Source organism: Eriocheir sinensis, chromosome 7 (genome assembly GCF_024679095.1).
Source record: "Eriocheir sinensis breed Jianghai 21 chromosome 7, ASM2467909v1, whole genome shotgun sequence".
Taxonomy (NCBI): Eukaryota; Metazoa; Arthropoda; class Malacostraca; order Decapoda; family Varunidae; genus Eriocheir; species Eriocheir sinensis.
This window is the reverse complement of record NC_066515.1, coordinates 13,196,227-13,213,561: the sequence shown is the minus strand read 5'-3', so window position 1 is coordinate 13,213,561 and position 17,335 is coordinate 13,196,227. Positions and strand designations below refer to the sequence as shown.

Below are 17,335 nucleotides of genomic sequence, written 5' to 3'. Positions count from 1 at the left end.
GACTTTGATACAGGAATTAGTAGTGATGTTAGTAAATTTGCAGATGATACCAAGATCGGTAGAGTAATTGAGTCGGATCAGGACGCTAGTATTCTCCAGGGTGAACTCAACAGATTGTATGACTGGGCGGATAAATGGCAGATGGAGTTCAATGTAGGGAAGTGCAGTATTCTGAGTGTAGGTAGGAACAACCCCTCACATAACTATTGCTTAAATGACACTCTCATAAGCAGGGTTGGGTGCGAGAGGGATTTAGGGGTCTTAGTGAGCTCTGATCTCCGTCCAAGGGCACAATGCATTCATGCTAGAAATCGAGCAAATAGGGTGCTGGGATTTATTTCAAGGAGCGTAAGCAACAGAAGCCCCGAAGTTTTCTTCAAACTATATTTGGCATTAGTTAGACCTCATCTTGACTATGCGGTTCAGTTCTGGTCACCTTACTATAGAATGGATATCAAAATGTTAGAATCGGTGCAGAGGAGGATGGCTAAGATGATTCAGGAGTTGAGAAACTTGCCATACGAGGAAAGACTCAAACAGTTAAACTTGCATTCTCTAGAAAGGCGAAGGGTGCGTGGAGACATGATCGAGGTTTATAAATGGATGAAGGGCTTTAATAAGGGAGACATTCCTAAGGTTTTGTTGGTAAGAGAACCGGGTAGGACGCGAAGTAATGGGTTTAAACTGGATAAATTCAGATTCAACAGGGACACAGGCAAAAATTGGTTTACAAACAGGGTGGTGGATGAGTGGAATAGGCTTAGCAGTCACGTGGTGAGTGCCAATACAATTGTCACATTCAAAAATAGACTAGATAACTTCATGGACAGCGATATTAGGTGGGGTTAGATACACGGGAACTTAGGGTCAAAGGAGCTGCCTCTACAGAATGGACATCAACTTGCTAGAATCAGTTCAGAGGAGGATGACCAAGATGATTCAGGGGCTGAGAAACCTCCCATATCAAAATAGGCTGAAACATCTAAACTTACATTCACTAGAGAGCCGAAGAGTGCGGGGAGATCTGATAGAAGTATTCAAATGGGTCAAGGGTTACAACAAAGGCGATATAAGTAAAGTACTGAGAATTAGCCAACAGGATAGAGCTCGCAGTAATGGATTTAAATTAGAAAAGTATAGATTTAGGAGAGATATAGGCAAGCATTGGTTTAGTAATAGGGTGGTGGGGGAATGGAATAAACTCAGCAATCACATAGTTAGTGCAGGGACGGTGGCTTGTTTTAAGAGTAGACTAGATAGCTACATGGACGAGGACGACACGTGGCAGTGAGGTGTGGATGCAGTAGGGTGACGGGGTACTGGATGCGTGCCTAGTACCGCCGGTATAACGAGGATCAAGCCTCTACCTGCAACCCCTGTAACTACACCTCACCCATCGTGAGTAGTGGGGGGGATTCTGGAGCTGCCCTATGTACGCCATCCGGCCTCTTGCAGTTTCCCTATGTTCTTATGTTCTTATGTTCTCTCTCTCTCTCTCTCTCTCTCTCTCTCTCTCTCTCTCTCTCTCTCTCTCTCTCTCTCTCTCTCTCCCCTGAATGAAGTGATTATTTTTTTCGATAAAAAGAATAGCATATGTATACGTAGTTATTATGGATGTACTCATAGTCTAATAACAATAACAATATATATTAGTATCCTAAAAAAAAGATTCGGACATGAAGAATCATCCAATAAATCCAATAATAAAATAATGGAGACGGGAGCTATGATGGAAACGAAAAGCAGGACAAAATGGTGGGAACTTGGGAAGACGGTCAGCGAGGCAGTGACTCAGCAGCCAGCACAACATTCAAGGCTTATCGTCCCTTAGGGCCCATACCGGTACCGCATGGAGACTGGCCAGCCCCGCGCGCCGCCGAACGCCACCAAGATCCAAACGGTACAAGCACTAGCGGTAATGGTCAGTGCCGAGTGATCATGAGTCTTCCCGGCACTGGGTACCGGTACCGGGTGCCGGCTGAATCGATTCTTCCCGGCACTGGGTACCGGTACCGGGTGCGAGAAGAATCGATTCAGCCGGCACCTGGTACCGGTATCGGGTGCCGAGAAGAATCTATTCAGCCGGCACCCGGTACCGGTACCCAGTGCCGGTAAGACTCATGATCACTCGGCCCTGACCATTACCGCGAGTGCTGGTCCCGTTTGGATCTTGGTGGCCATCATAGCTCCCGTCTCCATTATTTTATTATTGGATTTACTTTTTTGGATTTACTGGATAGTTCTTCATGTCCGATTCTTCTTTTAGGTTGCTAATATATATTGTTATTGCACATCCATAATATCTATACATGCTATTTTTATCGAAAAATAAATATTCACTTCATTCAGAGAGAGAGAGAGAGAGAGAAGAAAGAAGAAGAAAAAAGAAAGAAAAAGAAACATCAGAGAGATAAATAAATGAGAGAAAAAGTCCACTGTGTGTGTGTGTGTGTGTGTGTGTGTGTGTGTGTGTGTGTGTGTCACACACACACTCCACCATACACACACAGTGGACTTTTTCCCCTCATTTATTTCTGCCCTTAATTAGGATGTTGCTTTTGTTGTACACTCTCTCTCAACTAGAGTAGAAATGCAACGTTTTGGAGCCTTCTGATTAATGTAAAATCACTTAGGTTTGATGACAGACCACCTAGTCTGGACCATGGGGTCTGTGTGGTCTGATTTTATATGTAATTCTATGTAATTTTCTCTCTCTCTCTCTCTCTCTCTCTCTCTCTCTCTCTCTCTCTCTCTCTCTCTCTCTCTCTCTCAAGTGAATATTTATTTTTTCGATAAAAAATAGCATGTATAGTTATTATGAATGTACTCGATCATAGTCTAATAACAATAACAATATTTATTAACAACTTAAATCAAAAGAATCGGACATGAAGAACTATCAATAAATCCAATAAATAAATCCGAGCAATCTGGTACTGGTATCGTACCGTTTAGCTGGTACCGTTAGTACCGGTACTGGTACCGGTACCTGCCCAACCCTAGTGTGCAGCTCAGTGCCCTCTCAACAGTCTGGGTGAGTGCATGTCACGCTCCGCTCTGCGGGGTGGCGAGAGTACTGGGACTGTCGGCTGGATGCACTAGTACCGTGAGGACGACACAGCGCTAAACACGTAAGGGCCACAAGTCACAGAAAAACACACACTGCACAAGGCACACACACAACGTTGTACACTGTAGGGGCACTAAAAAGCACTGTAGAACGTCGGAATGAATACCTTCGCCAATCCTCCGGTCCACTTCGTCGGCTTCTCCACTGAATTACTCTAAAACTCACTGTGCCATCTATGTACCTGCCTGGGCTTACGTGCAGGAAGGGTTGGTACAAGAAAATCCCTAAGGTCCTTTAGAAGTCTATTGAAGGAAATACAGTGCTGTACAAAGTTAGCGGACGAGCGGTAAGTGTCTACTCTAGACTGACTGAGGGAATACTGAAAACCTTGGAGGGAAACATAACGCTCGCAAGCGGCGGTGCCAAATCAAGAGGCAACATTGCAGGGTTGAACTGAAATCAAGCTATCTGCTAACCTACAATATATATATATATATATATATATATATATATATATATATATATATATATATATATATATATATATATATATATATATATATATATATATATATATATATTAGACATGTATCGGACATCGCATCCGCATTCGCGGAACATCAGCATAATTTTTCACATCCGCATCGGAGAGAGAGAGAGAGAGAGAGAGAGAGAGAGAGAGAGAGAGAGACAATTCCGCGCGTGACCCCGGAGAGAGAGGTCGCACCGCTCCTGCTGACCCTCGGGCAAGGGCAAGTCAAGTTAAGTCCGGCAGTGTACCGAGGCGCCCTGAGTGTAGTGGACCACGACCCCCTTCCCGCTCATCTCCTCAATCTCCAGCTGCATGTCGGACCCTTCTGCTGTGGCGTCGCGAGGGGGGGGGGGGGGTCATATGCCTCCGGCGCAATACTTCGGGGGCACACAACATGTGTGGCTGAAACTCGTCATAAAGCTTTATAATTACAAAATGCAGTATTGTGTAACAAAACCAGCTATCATCTTGCAATAGGTAGGCGGTGGCTGAGTGGTTAATGTGCGGGCCTAGCATTCACGGCTCCGTGGAAAACTTTGGTTCGAATCCCCACGCTACCACCTGGGATTTTTCAGTCACTGCCAAGTAGCCTAAGACTACCCACATGCTGTCCAGAAGACCACCCATCAACCTGGAGTCTTGAAGATACAGTCCAAGTGAATCAAGAATGAGTTCAGGGGAGCAGCATGAGCCAAGCATAACTGGCGCCACTGTAAAAAATTGCCTGCGCCATGAGGGGCTTGCGACGACCACCAGGCCTATGAAGAAAGCCTACCGGCGCTACAGAGCAAGATGTAAAAAAAAAAAAAGGTGCTATTTAATGAATTACCAAAATTATGAACGCATACGCATCCGCATCTGCATCCGTGAGGATGTCATAATTTGATATCCGCATCCGCATCTGCATCCGTGAGGATGTCATAATTTGATATCCGCATCCGCATCCGCAGTTTGGTAGAAACTGATATCTGCATCTGCAAAATATGTAAATATGACATCCGCATACACATCCGCATCCGCGGATCTCTATAATGTGACATCCGATACATGACTAAATTATATATATATATATATATATATATATATATATATATATATATATATATATATATATATATATATATATATATATATATATACGATTCTGGGCATATTCCTCCTACTCATCCCCCCTCTGACTCCTTTATGCCTGTTATTAAGATTCTTCGGAATGATGTTTTCCATGCCCTCTTTGGCCTCAACTCTCAGAAGGCTGTTGCAGTGCCTCCTACGATTCTGGGCATATTCCTCGTACTCATCCCCCTGCTGACTCCTTTATGCCTGTTATTAAGATTCTTCGGAATGATGTTTTCTATGCCCTCTTTGACCTCAACTCTCATAAGGCCTATGGACCTGTTGTAGTGCCTCCTATTGTCCTAAAAAACTGTGCCTCCGTGCTAACACCCTGCCTAGTCAAACTCTTTCGCCTCTGCCTATCGACATCTACCCTTCCTTCCTGTTGGAAGTACGCCTTCACACAGCCTGTGCCTAAGAAGGGTGACCGTTTCAATCCCTCAAGCTACCGCCCTATAATTTTACTTTCCTGTCTGTCTAAAGCTTTTGAATCAATTCTTAACCGAAAGATTCAAAAGCACCTTTCCACTTCTGACCTTCTATCTGATCGCCAGTATGGGTTCCGCAAGGGGCGTTCTACTGGCGATCTTCTTGCTCTCTTAACTGACTCTTGGTCATCTTCTCTTAGCCGTTTCGGTGAAATTTCCCAGTTGCGCAAGACAAATCGAAAGCTTTCGATAGAATCTGGCACAACTCTTTGCTTTCTAAACTGCCCTCTTTCGGATTCTATCCCTCTCTCTGTTCCTTTATCTCCAGTTTCCCTTCCGTCCGTTCTATCTCTGCTGTGGTAGACGGTCACTGTTCTTCCCCTAAACCTATCAACAGTGGTGTTCCACAGGGCTCTGTCCTATCACCCACTCTCTCCCTGTTATTCATCAATGATCTTTCCATAACAAACTGTCCTATCCACTCATACGCTGATAACTCCACTCTGCATTACTCAACTTCTTTCACCAGAAGACCCTCTCAACAGAAACTACAGAAAAAAACATTTCCGATTGAGGTAAAAGAAACCTTCTGTCCTTCAATGCCTCAAAAACCAAATTTCTCCACCTATTATATCGACATAATCTTCCAAACACCTATCCCCTACTCTTCGACAACACTCAGCTGTCACCTCCTTCAACACTAAACATCCTCGATCTATCCTTAACTCAAAATCTTTACTGGAAACCACATCTCCTCTCTCACTAAATCAGCTTCCTCGAGGTTGGGCGTTCTGTATCGTCTCCGCCAGTTCTTCTCCCCTGCACAATTGCTATCCATATAAAATCCTTGTCTGCCCTCGTATGGAGTATGCATCTCACTTGTGGGGGCTCCACTCACACAGCTCTCTTGGACAGAGTGGAGTCTAAGGCTCTTCGTCTCATCAGCTCTCCTCCTCTTACTGATGTTCTTCTGCCTCTTAAATTCCACCGCCATATTGCCTTTCTTTCTATCTTCTATCGATATTTTCACGCTGACTGCTCTTCTGAACTTGCTAACTGCATGCCTCCCCCCCTCCCGCGGCCTCGCCGCACACGACTTTCTATTCAAGCTCATCTCCATAACTGTCGAAATCCCTTACGCACGAGTTAACCAGCATTTTCACTCTTTCATCCCTCACGCTGGTAAACTCTGGAATAATCTTCCTTCATCTGTATTTCCTCCTGCCTGCGACTTGAACTATTTCAAGAGGAGGCTATCGGGACACCTCTCTTCCCGAAATTGACCTATCTTTCGGCCACTCCTCTGAACTCTTTTCAGGAGCAGTGAATACGGGCTTTTTTATCTTAATTGTTTATTTTTTTTTTTTTTTTGCTCTCAAACTGTCTCCTTTGCTGTATATATATATATATATATATATATATATATATATATATATATATATATATATATATATATATATATATATATATATATATATATATATATACAGCAAAGGAGACAGCCCGCTACTCGCCGCTCCCTCAAAAGTAAAAAGTAAAGAGTAGCCAAAAGAGAGGTTGTTTCAGGTGGAGAGGTGTTTTGATACACTTCTTGAAAGAGGTTAAGTCATAGGCAGGAGGAAATACAGACGAAGGAAGATTGTTCCAGAGTTTATCAGTGAAGAGGATGAAAGAGTGGAGATGCTGGTTAACTCTTGCATAAGGGGTTTGGACAGTATAGGGATTAGCATGAGTAGAAAGTCGTGTGCAGCGGTGCCGCGGGAGGGGGGAGGCATGCAGTTAGCAAGTTCAGAAGAGCAGTCAGCATGAAAATGTCGATAGAAGATAGAAAGAGAAGCAACATGGCGACGGAATTTAAGAGGTAGAAAGCTGTCAGCAAGAGGAGGAGAGCTGATGAGACGAAGAGCCTTAGAGTCGTACCAAGAGTCACGAAGGTTTAGCGACGAAGATCGAAGGGAAGGACGGTGTGTACCTATAGTCACTAGCATTTTTGGAACGAAGGTCTGCGGGAGAGACGAAGGGAAGGCAAGGTCTACCCCGTGTTTTCCCTCATACCTTCGAGGAAAAATGTTTATTTTCCAAATTTGGCCTGGCAAATAGTTGCGGTTCGCTTTAAAACAACCTGAGAAAATATTTTCCATAATAATTGGAAAGTCGTATATTATAGTTGCAGCGAATATGTTTGTCTTGTTTACAACAACAGCACGCGCCTTCAATGCACAGAGGAACCAGCCAGCCGGGAACCTTCGTGGCTCACATTCTCCATCTATCTATGGTTTTTCAAATTATTTCTTATTTCAGTTAAGACATCTGGCTCTGCAAGTGCAAACAAAGGGTATCTTAATAATCATATATATATATATATATATATATATATATATATATATATATATATAGATATATATATATATATATATATATATATATATATATATATTCAGGGTGTATATGGGCAGGATATTCTCTTTTATGCATGCCTCATTGAATGTGATGGCTAATTCGGCATTGATTATTTTCTTAAGAATATTCTCTTTTAGTCTTATAAGAATCTTATTCTCTTTTGTAAGTGTATTGATGACTTCACCGAAGCTGGTCATCGTTTGGCTGTTGGCTATATCGCGATTTCGGGCCCTGGACTACAAGCCACTCCCAGCTCACTCCAAGCCCTCCGCGTTACGCAGAAGGAGGCACAACCCGCAGCACCCACAAGCTCCAAGCAACACAGCGGCAACACCGCCGCTGCCGGGAGCATCGGCCCAAATCTCTTCCGACGAACAGCCAACCAGGGCCAACGCGGACGTCTCCCGGTGACTGCAAGCAGTTACCTACCGTTCCTACAAGGCGCCTTCTCAAGAGGTTACACACCCAGGTCGCCATATCTACAACCGCTGCCCCATAGCTCTCAATATAACAAGAACGCCGCAGCCGTCCTACGTCTGGCAGCAGTGTTCCGGCCGCCCGACCTGCCCCTGCCGGGCCACCCCACAGCCAGTTACATCGCTGAGTCGGCAGTATCTCGCCGCCATTACGAGTCACCTGAGGTCCGCCCTTCAATCAACTCTCAACGCTTTCCTGCCGCAGCCGATGTCTTCCAACGCGACTCCGAGGCATCGTGTTCCCTTAGGGACGACGATATCCTCCGTCACCAGCTCTACTTCAGCTGAATATTCTCGGTATCGTACCTGTCGTTCCAATTTTTCACAAGTGCAAACTCAGGAAAATTGCATTAGAGGCACGACTCTTTTATTTATGTGTATCTAACACTGTTAATCAGTCGTAGTTGTGAGAGTAACGATCATTCGCATACGGTATTGTGATTTCCCTACTCTGATTTAAACTTCCTCAGTGTGCCCTTGCTCCGTTTTCTCTTCGCTGCTCGGGAGAAACCCGCTTTTTAATGGCATGCTCACTTATTTCTTCTAACCAAATAACCGCTGCGTTATTGGGTCATTATTTCATATAACCATAACATTATAACATTACATTATAACCTGACATTATAACCTTAACATTCTATTACGTCTAACGGCCACCTTGCTTACCATCCCTTCTTGTTTATAGGGGTACGGCGCACAATTTTAGTATTACATGGGATAATAATTACAGCTATTAAAATATGCTCATATATTGTAACTGATTTAAGCCATAGTATGAACAAAGACACTCTCGCTAAACTCGGCGACACCTTTAAACAGTTGGCTCGTCCTTCAGGTGAGGAGGAAGTGGAACACGGTTCAGACACCGATGATCTTAATGTTGTAAATTTACGTTCAGGTACTCAATATTCCTCAATTCCAGTGGACAGGGCCAATTCACCTCCGGGTTCTTCGGAATACTTAACCCCCACTCCACCGATCACAATACCTACCAATCCAACTCCCTCCCCCCCCCTCCACCGATTCGGGTCATTCGAACTCACGCCAGTATTCGACAGTTCTCCGGCAGCGAGTCAGATTATTCGGCGAGACAGTTCCTAGATCTATGTGAGTCTGCCATCGTAAATTCCTCTATTACGGACGATCATGATAAAATTGCATTCATTCGGTCCCGGTTACTACCAGGCTCTCGGGCACTAAATTTGATGCAGTCCTCAGCGTTCGCTTCGGGGGACATTGGAGTAAACTATGAGATTTTTAAAAGGAATTTCATAAAAATCTTCGGAGGCGGGAGTAAACCAAGCATCGTTAGACAGATCGCACACACGGTTGAGTCCCTCCAAAAAAATTCCTCAACAAAGCCGATTTGGGACGCCATGACTGAGGCAAGTCAGCTGGCGGTTGACTGTGTCAAAAGTTTAGAAGACGCGCAGTGGCTCCCACGGGGCAGTATGCAAAAACACCAGGTGAAGACAGTCTTCGAGTTGCTTTTTTACTTATTTCATATTTCAGAGAAGAACCGCCGTTCTGTCCTTCCCTTGACCTTCAAACCGAGCGGGAAGTTGGTTGACTTCGTCTCAGAGTTAGAAGTCAAGGTTCAAGAACACCCTCACCATCAACCCCCCGCAACAGCCGCAGCATTGCAGGCTCAAAGTAAGGCATCTCTCACCTTTTTGCAAACAATCAGGACATTCCGAGAATTCTTGCTTCGCGAAACGTAGGGACTCAACACACTCAAGACAGGGATCTGATAGGAGATCAGGAGGATACAGAGACGGCCATCACTCATCACACAGGAACCCTAGGCCAAACCATCAGCGGAAGGCTGCCTTTTGCCATGTTTTCATGATTCAGATAGTTGTTATGCAATACAAAAGGCCAAGGAGGAACAGAAGAACAAGTCCTCGGCGGACAGTAAACCACACTCCTCCTCTTCTCAGAATAAAAAGGCATGACTGCGTGACAGCCACAAGGCGTACATCCAAGTATCCCATAAGGACGATACTAATTGGGAGTAACTTGACTCAGTCATTGCCGCCTTGGGACGGACAAGCATAATTGCCCTCTCTTGCAAGGTGGGCAAAATTTCACTCACCTTAGCGGTAGACACAGGTGCGACAGTCAATGTAATCTCAGACTCCGCTTACAGGTCACTGACACGACAGGCGAGAGGGGGAAATTGGCCGCTCCAAGAGAACGACCTGAATGTGGTAGGCGTGACGGGCACCACTTTGGGAATCCTAGGGCGAGTACCACTAACAGTCAGCTTACATGAAAAGGTATGTCCCTTTCGAGATTTCTTTTATGTATCTAGCAGGTTTGCCTTACCTGTAGATGGAATCTTAGGATTAAATGCCATGAAAGACCAGCACATAACCATAAACCCTGAAAGCAACACGATCGTGTATCAAGGACGACGCATACAGGGGATGGTAAATTCATCGCCAATGTCACCTGTAATCCCGCCCTCAGAGGGGGAAAATGACCATCCCACCACAGACTCAGGGTCTGCCACCGCCCAAGTGTCACCTCTTACGGTCAAACCACACGAAAACATTACAGACTTATGGCGGACAGTAACGGCAGTAGTAGAAGGTCCTCAAATAGTTCCGGATCGTGCTTCAAAACTTGTTAAAATCTTGTTACCTAACGCCCCTCCAACGGGCAGTGATGTGTGTATCGACGGAGCACCACACATACACCGGGTGACGGTGGATGTAACTCTCGCGACAATCAAGGAGGGAGGTATTGCAGAGGCATTGGTTATAAACACTTCAGGATCCCCTGTATCCTTAAAACACGGTGTTAGATTATGCCAGTGTCTAGTGTATGGGAAAAATGTAGCCCCGGAACCAGCTGAATACCCTTCAGCCCAAGTCTCAGGCATAACCTCGGCGTGTCAGGCTTCTCACAAACAAGACACAGCTAATTTAGAGGCATTCCTAAAAGTTGCACACTATTCCGAAATTAAGCCAACCTTAGTCCAGCTGCTGGAACATTATAGGGGGGCGCTTGCTCTTCCAGGCGAGCCGCTTGGAGTTACGCAGTGTACTAAACACCACATTAAGTTAAAACCCAATACCAATCCTGTATATATCAATGCATACAAGCTCCCCCACAGTCAGAGGGAAGTAGTGCAGCAACTTATGTCTGATATGTTAGAACAAGGTGTCATCAAAGAATCGAACTCCCCGTGGAATTCACCCTTGTTTCTGGTTCCAAAGAAAGACAGTTCTTATCGTCCTGTGATTGATTTCCGGCGTGTGAACAATGCGACCGTGGATGATCATTTTCCGCTTCCCGTTCTCAGAGATCTCCTGATGAGTCTCTGTAGAGGAAATAAAGTCTTTACGAGTCTAGATCTGGTAAGTGGCTACTGGCAACTGCCCATGGCCCCCGAGTCCCGTGAAATAACGGCTTTCAGCACGCCTCAGACCACTATGAGTGGACGAGGATGCCGTTCGGGTTCAAAGGAGCTCCCTTGACCTTCCAAAGGACAATGAACAGTATTTTTGGAGACTTACTGGGCAACTCTGTCTATGTGTATTTAGACGACATCATCATAGCAAGTAAAGACGTGCATGCACACATGGAAACACTAAAAGCAGTCCTACACAGACTTCAAGAGGTCGGATTAAAGCTCAAACTCACCAAATGTGAATTAAAGCCTCGGATCAAGTTCTTGGGGCATGTCGTGGACGAATTCGGCATCCACACAGTGGACGACAAAATAAAAGCTATTGCCGAGTTCCCTCAACCAACGTCTACAGACAAGGTACGGTCTTTCTTGGGAGTCGCAGGTTACTACAGGCCTTTCATAAAGGACTTCGCAGCACGCGCGAGTCCCCTAACCCATCTACTAAAGAAAGACGTACCATTTCAGTGGCTCCCAGCTCAACAAACGAGCTTTGAGGATTTAAAGAAAGCGCTTACACAGGCTCCGGTCCTTGTCTTTCCAGATTTCAAGGACCCCTTTCAGCTTTGTACCGACGCTTCGGCTAGTGGACTAGGAGCCGCTCTTATGAAAACAAATAAGTCCGGCAAAAAGCATGTAATAGCGTTCGCCAGTCGAGTACTAACAGCTCTGGAAAAGAACTATTATGTTACCCACCTAGAGGCTCTTGCCATTGTGTGGGCTCTGAAGCATTTTCGAGACACAGTGATGGGGTACAAAATTGTGGTGTATACGGACCACGCGGCCATCACTGATCTTTTCAAGGGAAAAAACCTACACGGTCGTCTGGCAAGATGGTTCTTAACGATCTAAGCATACAATCCGGAGATAAAATATATCACCGGGAAAACAAATGTAGTCGCAGATGCCTTATCTCGAAATATTCCAATAGGCGCGATTGCCACCCCAGAGGTCATCCACAACTTCGCTTCATCTGAGCTACACACTGCTCAGCGAGACCACCCAAGTATGGAAGAGGTTAATTTACGCCCTAGAGTCGGGAGACGAAACAAACCTTCCAGAATTGCCAGTTCCCTTTTCACAATTCTTCCTATCAGAGGACAACCTCCTTTGTAGGTCATGGCCAACCAAACCAGTCCCTATAGAACAACTGGTCATCCCAGACAAATACGTCCCCGTGACGTTTAAGCTGGTCCATGACACACCCATTGCGGGTCACCCAGGAAGGGACAAGACACTATCTGTCACCAGACAAAAATACTACTGCCCACATTACGGGTTGATGTAGAAAAACATGTCGCACATTGCGTCGCTTGTGCTAAGCACAAGGGGTCCGTAAAAGGGCCAGCACCTATGTTGCAATACCCAGTACCAGAGGCGCCATGGGATGTTGTAAATATAGACTTATTACAGCTCCCCCAGAGCCAACATGGTTCGCGCTACTTATTGGTGTGCGTCGACCAGTTCTCTAGGTTTCTAGTTCTAGCGCCTCTGAAGGACAAGACAGCCACACGCGTGGCCCATGCCCTCGTGACTCACGTGTTGTGTCCACATTCGTCTCCTCGAATTCTTTTGAGTGACAATGGCACCGAGTTTAGGAACTGAGTATTGAGCGAAATATGCGCTCAGTTAAACATCACGCAATCCTTCATCACAGCTTACCACCCAGCTGCTAATGGGTTGGCGGAGAGGGCTAATAGGAAAATCTTACAGGTCCTCAGGCCTATCGTGAACGATCTCCACGATAACTGGGAGGATTGGCTATCGCACTTAGCCGGTTCCATAAATACGTCGGTAAACGACTCTATGGGGAAGTCTCCCTACTACATCTTATATGGGGTGGAGAAACGTCTTCCGTACGACTTCCTAACAAAACCACACCAACCTTTCTACAATATTGATAAATACGCGCAACAGCAGATGCATATGTTTTCCAAGATACACTCAGAGGTTAGGAGTACGTTAAAAGCTACAAAGGTTGAAATGATGTCAAAACAACACAAACAGGGCGTCCCGGTGGAATTAAAAGAGGGTGACACAGTCATGATTAAGCAAGCGGAAAGGAGTTCGAAACTGGGGGCTAAATTTGTGGGTCCTTACCGAGTTGTTCGGAATGTCAGGGGAAATAGGTTCGAGGTTCTTGAGTCAAATAGTGGAGTCAGTCTAGAAGTTCACAGTGATCGTCTGAAAGTAATTCCCTCACCATTGGACCTTGATATTGGTAATTCCCCTTCAGAGTCAAATGTTCAACAAGATAATCCCAACACCCATACCTATAACTTGAGACCACGGGTTTAAATACTTCATTCCCACCACTTTCAGATCATGATGTTGCGTTTTCTGATCATCTTGTTGTACTTCGGCTCCTTGCTTGCAACGACACCCATCCACCTGAAGCCTGGCGCCCTCACGGCACACATAGGAGAGGTTTTCCTCATAGAAGATGTGCTCCTCGTAAAATATCCATATACTTCCTTGACCAACACCACAGACACAATCAGGATAGTCTCAGAAAAACTACTCGGCATGGCAGACGCCGTACGGGCAACGAAGACTAGGGGAATCAAAGGCACTTTCTAGTACCAACTCTCTGAATATTTTTCAACTACTGGAGGATAGGATTCTGTTCTTACGGAGAAAAGTTGATGAAGTAGACATGGATTATAGTTTTCACTACGTTCACTCTCGGGTAAAGAGGGGTTTGCTCAACATCGTTGGGTTCGCCTCAAAGTTCCTCTTCGGTACGGCAACCGACGAGGACGTGCGCGATTTGCGGGACCACTACACTCATGTACTTTCTTTTGCTGCCCGAAATCGCAGGGTGATCAACGCCAATTGTAGAAAACTTGCGCGATTGCATGCTCACATTGAGGAACTGCTAGAGCAAACAAATAAGATGGTAGAAGTTATCAACATAGTTGTCAAGCAGATCGACGAGGTGAATCAGTTTCTCCTCCTAGATCAGGCCTTGCATGTACTGGAAAGCGTCATTAACTCTGTCGCAACGGCAAATCAGCAAGTTATTAGCAACATGGTTGATGCAGCGCACGGTAGAGTCACACCTGCCTTATTCCCTCTACACGATTTGAGAACGACTATCCATATCGGATATCAAAATTATAGTCTCAAGCCTTTATTCAACCCAGACATGAGTCATTATTTTTACCCTTTGATTGAGTCCAGCCTCACCCCCGATGCCATAATCATTCATGTTCCGTTTCAGACGGCGGACGTGTTTGAGGCCCATGAAATTGTCCCATTTCCCTTTTCAGCTAAGGACAGTGTGTTAGCCCTGGACACGTCCCCGTCTCTTGTCTTAATCGCGAAGGATTTCGCTCTGTATTCAACGGGTAGCTACTCACTCTTGCAATATTGCAAGGAGACAGTCTTCAGGCGATTCTATTGCTCTGCGTCTCTTTTTGCCTTCCTGCCGGTTCGGGGAGGAGTGTGCGAGATCGCCCTCACCCGGGTGAACGCGTCTGACGCTCTTTCCCTGTGCCCTTACAAGCAACTACCCCCAACACCTGTTTTCCATAAGAACTTTCAGGGTCGGCATTATTTCTGTTTTCCTCAGTCCTTCTATGTATCGGTAATCTGCCCGGAGGGTACTACTTATCAACGGGTTACTGGTTACTATGGCATAGCGGAAGCATGCTATATCCGCTCCACTAACATAACAACGTACCCATCCCGGATCCGTCTGGTTTTCACGGCCAATATTTCCCATCGAGTGTTTCCTCGGCGGTCTCTCGATAACATTCACTTCTCCAGCATCTCTTAAATGACTAATTCCCTTCATTAATTGTCTTTTGCAAACGAAACAGAGTTTGCAGAAACCTTGGAGGAAACGCTGCCTGAATACTTGCACCTCACCTACTTGTACCCTGGAATTTTTGTGCTGATGTTTCTGATGTTCGTCAGTCTCGTCGTCATGTGCTACCTTATTAGGAGGAACTCTGTCCTGCACGATTATTTGGTTGTGCAGACAAGGCGACAGGATGCAGGGAGGCCGCTGGCAAGTTTTTTTGTTTTTTTTTTCTCAAGCAAGTCAAATGACAGAAATCTGGCATTCCCCTGCTCCTGTATCTTAACATTGTACTATGTTCCCACCTTTTGTTATAATTATTATTATTATTCTTTGGAAGCTGGATGAGCATTTCATGTTCTGTAACTAGGCCACTTGTTAACTACGGATACTGGTGTCTTTATTTAGAGATTGTTTCTCTGATTATGTCGCACCCGCTGGTGTTACCTCTCATTATTTATGTCATTACAACACGAGTAGCTATTCCTGCTTAGCCATTGTTTTGATATACTTGTGCCATAGGCAGTCTGCTCAACATGTTCCCACTATATCGGGTCAACTACTAATTAGATTTTTTTTTGTAAATCGCGAGGTCGCGATCACTGGTAGGTGACCGAGCAGTGTTATAATAGGATATCAATGTATTATTATTATTATTATTATTATTATTATTATTATTATTATTATTATTATTATTTAATATCACCACGAATTAGGCATACAATTGTCAATGGAAAAAACCCACGACAGATAGATCACGCCACCTTATAGGAATGTCGTCCGTCAGTGTTTACCGTCTCAGTTTGTATACAAAGCATTTCATCAAGCTTGGAGGTCACCTTGACATACGTGACCAATTGTAACTTCATTATTTTCCAATCTGTAACTCGTCACTCCTTCACGAGAGTCCGACTGACACACACCTGTAGTCTCTCTCGCTCAGACGCTCCTGTACATATAGGCTTAAGAATATATTCGCCTTAAGGAAGCTGAGTCTTAATCAACGCGTTTAAACGCCCCCCTGTACACCGTTACACTGATGACACCAAGGTGGGTGGAAAGGCCCTCACAAAGACCGACTGCGAAATCATTCAGAAAGACCTCAATCACATTATCGAATGGTCGGAAAAATGGCAAATGTCCTTTAATGTTGACAAATGCAAAATCATGCACATTGGGTCCAGAAATAGTAACCACACATACATCATGAATGGGAAACCTCTGCAAGCGATGCAGGAGGAAAAGGATCTTGGAGTACTATCAACAGTGACCTGAAACACGCGAATCACTGTAAAAAAGCATACAACAAAGCCAACACTATGCTCGGGTTCATAGCGAGGAACTTTGAGTGTAAAACGCCAGACGTGATGCTATCCTTGTATAATTCCATGGTAAGACCGCACCTCGAGTATGCAGTAGAGTTCTGGTCTCCTAATTACAGAAAGGACATTAATTTACTGGAAAGGATTCAACGACGCGCCACGAAGATGATACCAACCAAGATGGACATACTTACTAAGAGGTGAAACCATCATGGGGGGGCGGAAGGCAACAGTTGGCAGGAACGGCGCACCTGCCCGTGACGTCACTTGGTGGTGGAAGGATAGGTCCGCCAGTGCAGGCAGCAGCAGTGCTGGTCGGGAGGCCAGGGAGGAGTGCAGGTCGAGCGCGCTTCATAACCTTGCTATGCCAGCAAGTTGTATGGTGAATGGGTGCACGTCAGTGTACTCAAGAGGGACTTCTCTTCGATTTCATAGGCTCCCAAAGGATTATTATTATTGTTGTTGTTTTTGTTACTACTACTACTACTACTACTACTACTATTGTTATTATCATTATTAATATTATTGCTGCTGCTGTTGTTGTTATTATTGATTATTGTTAATATTTTCATAATGATACTACTGATATTGTATTTTTCTTTGTTATTTTTCTTATTAATTTTAACATGTTATTATTATTGTATTATTATTTTTATTCTGTTGTCATTCTTGCGATAGCTATTAATTATTATTATTATAATTTATTATTATAAAACTAATGTTCTGCTACTAATTTATTCTATATTGATTATGCAGCCTTAACTCTGTACAATA

General features: G+C 44.7%; 1 protein-coding gene across 1 annotated transcript; it reads left to right on the top strand.

The window, feature by feature from the left end:
- The first annotated feature begins 8,271 nt into the window (after positions 1-8,271).
- On the top strand, positions 8,272-16,936 carry LOC126991512 (uncharacterized). Its single transcript, XM_050850264.1, has 2 exons — positions 8,272-10,298; positions 13,757-16,936. The coding sequence occupies exon 2, from the start codon at positions 14,091-14,093 to the stop codon at positions 15,213-15,215; it is 1,125 nt and encodes a 374-aa protein (XP_050706221.1). The 5' UTR covers positions 8,272-10,298; positions 13,757-14,090; the 3' UTR covers positions 15,216-16,936.
- Positions 16,937-17,335: the final 399 nt, after the last annotated feature.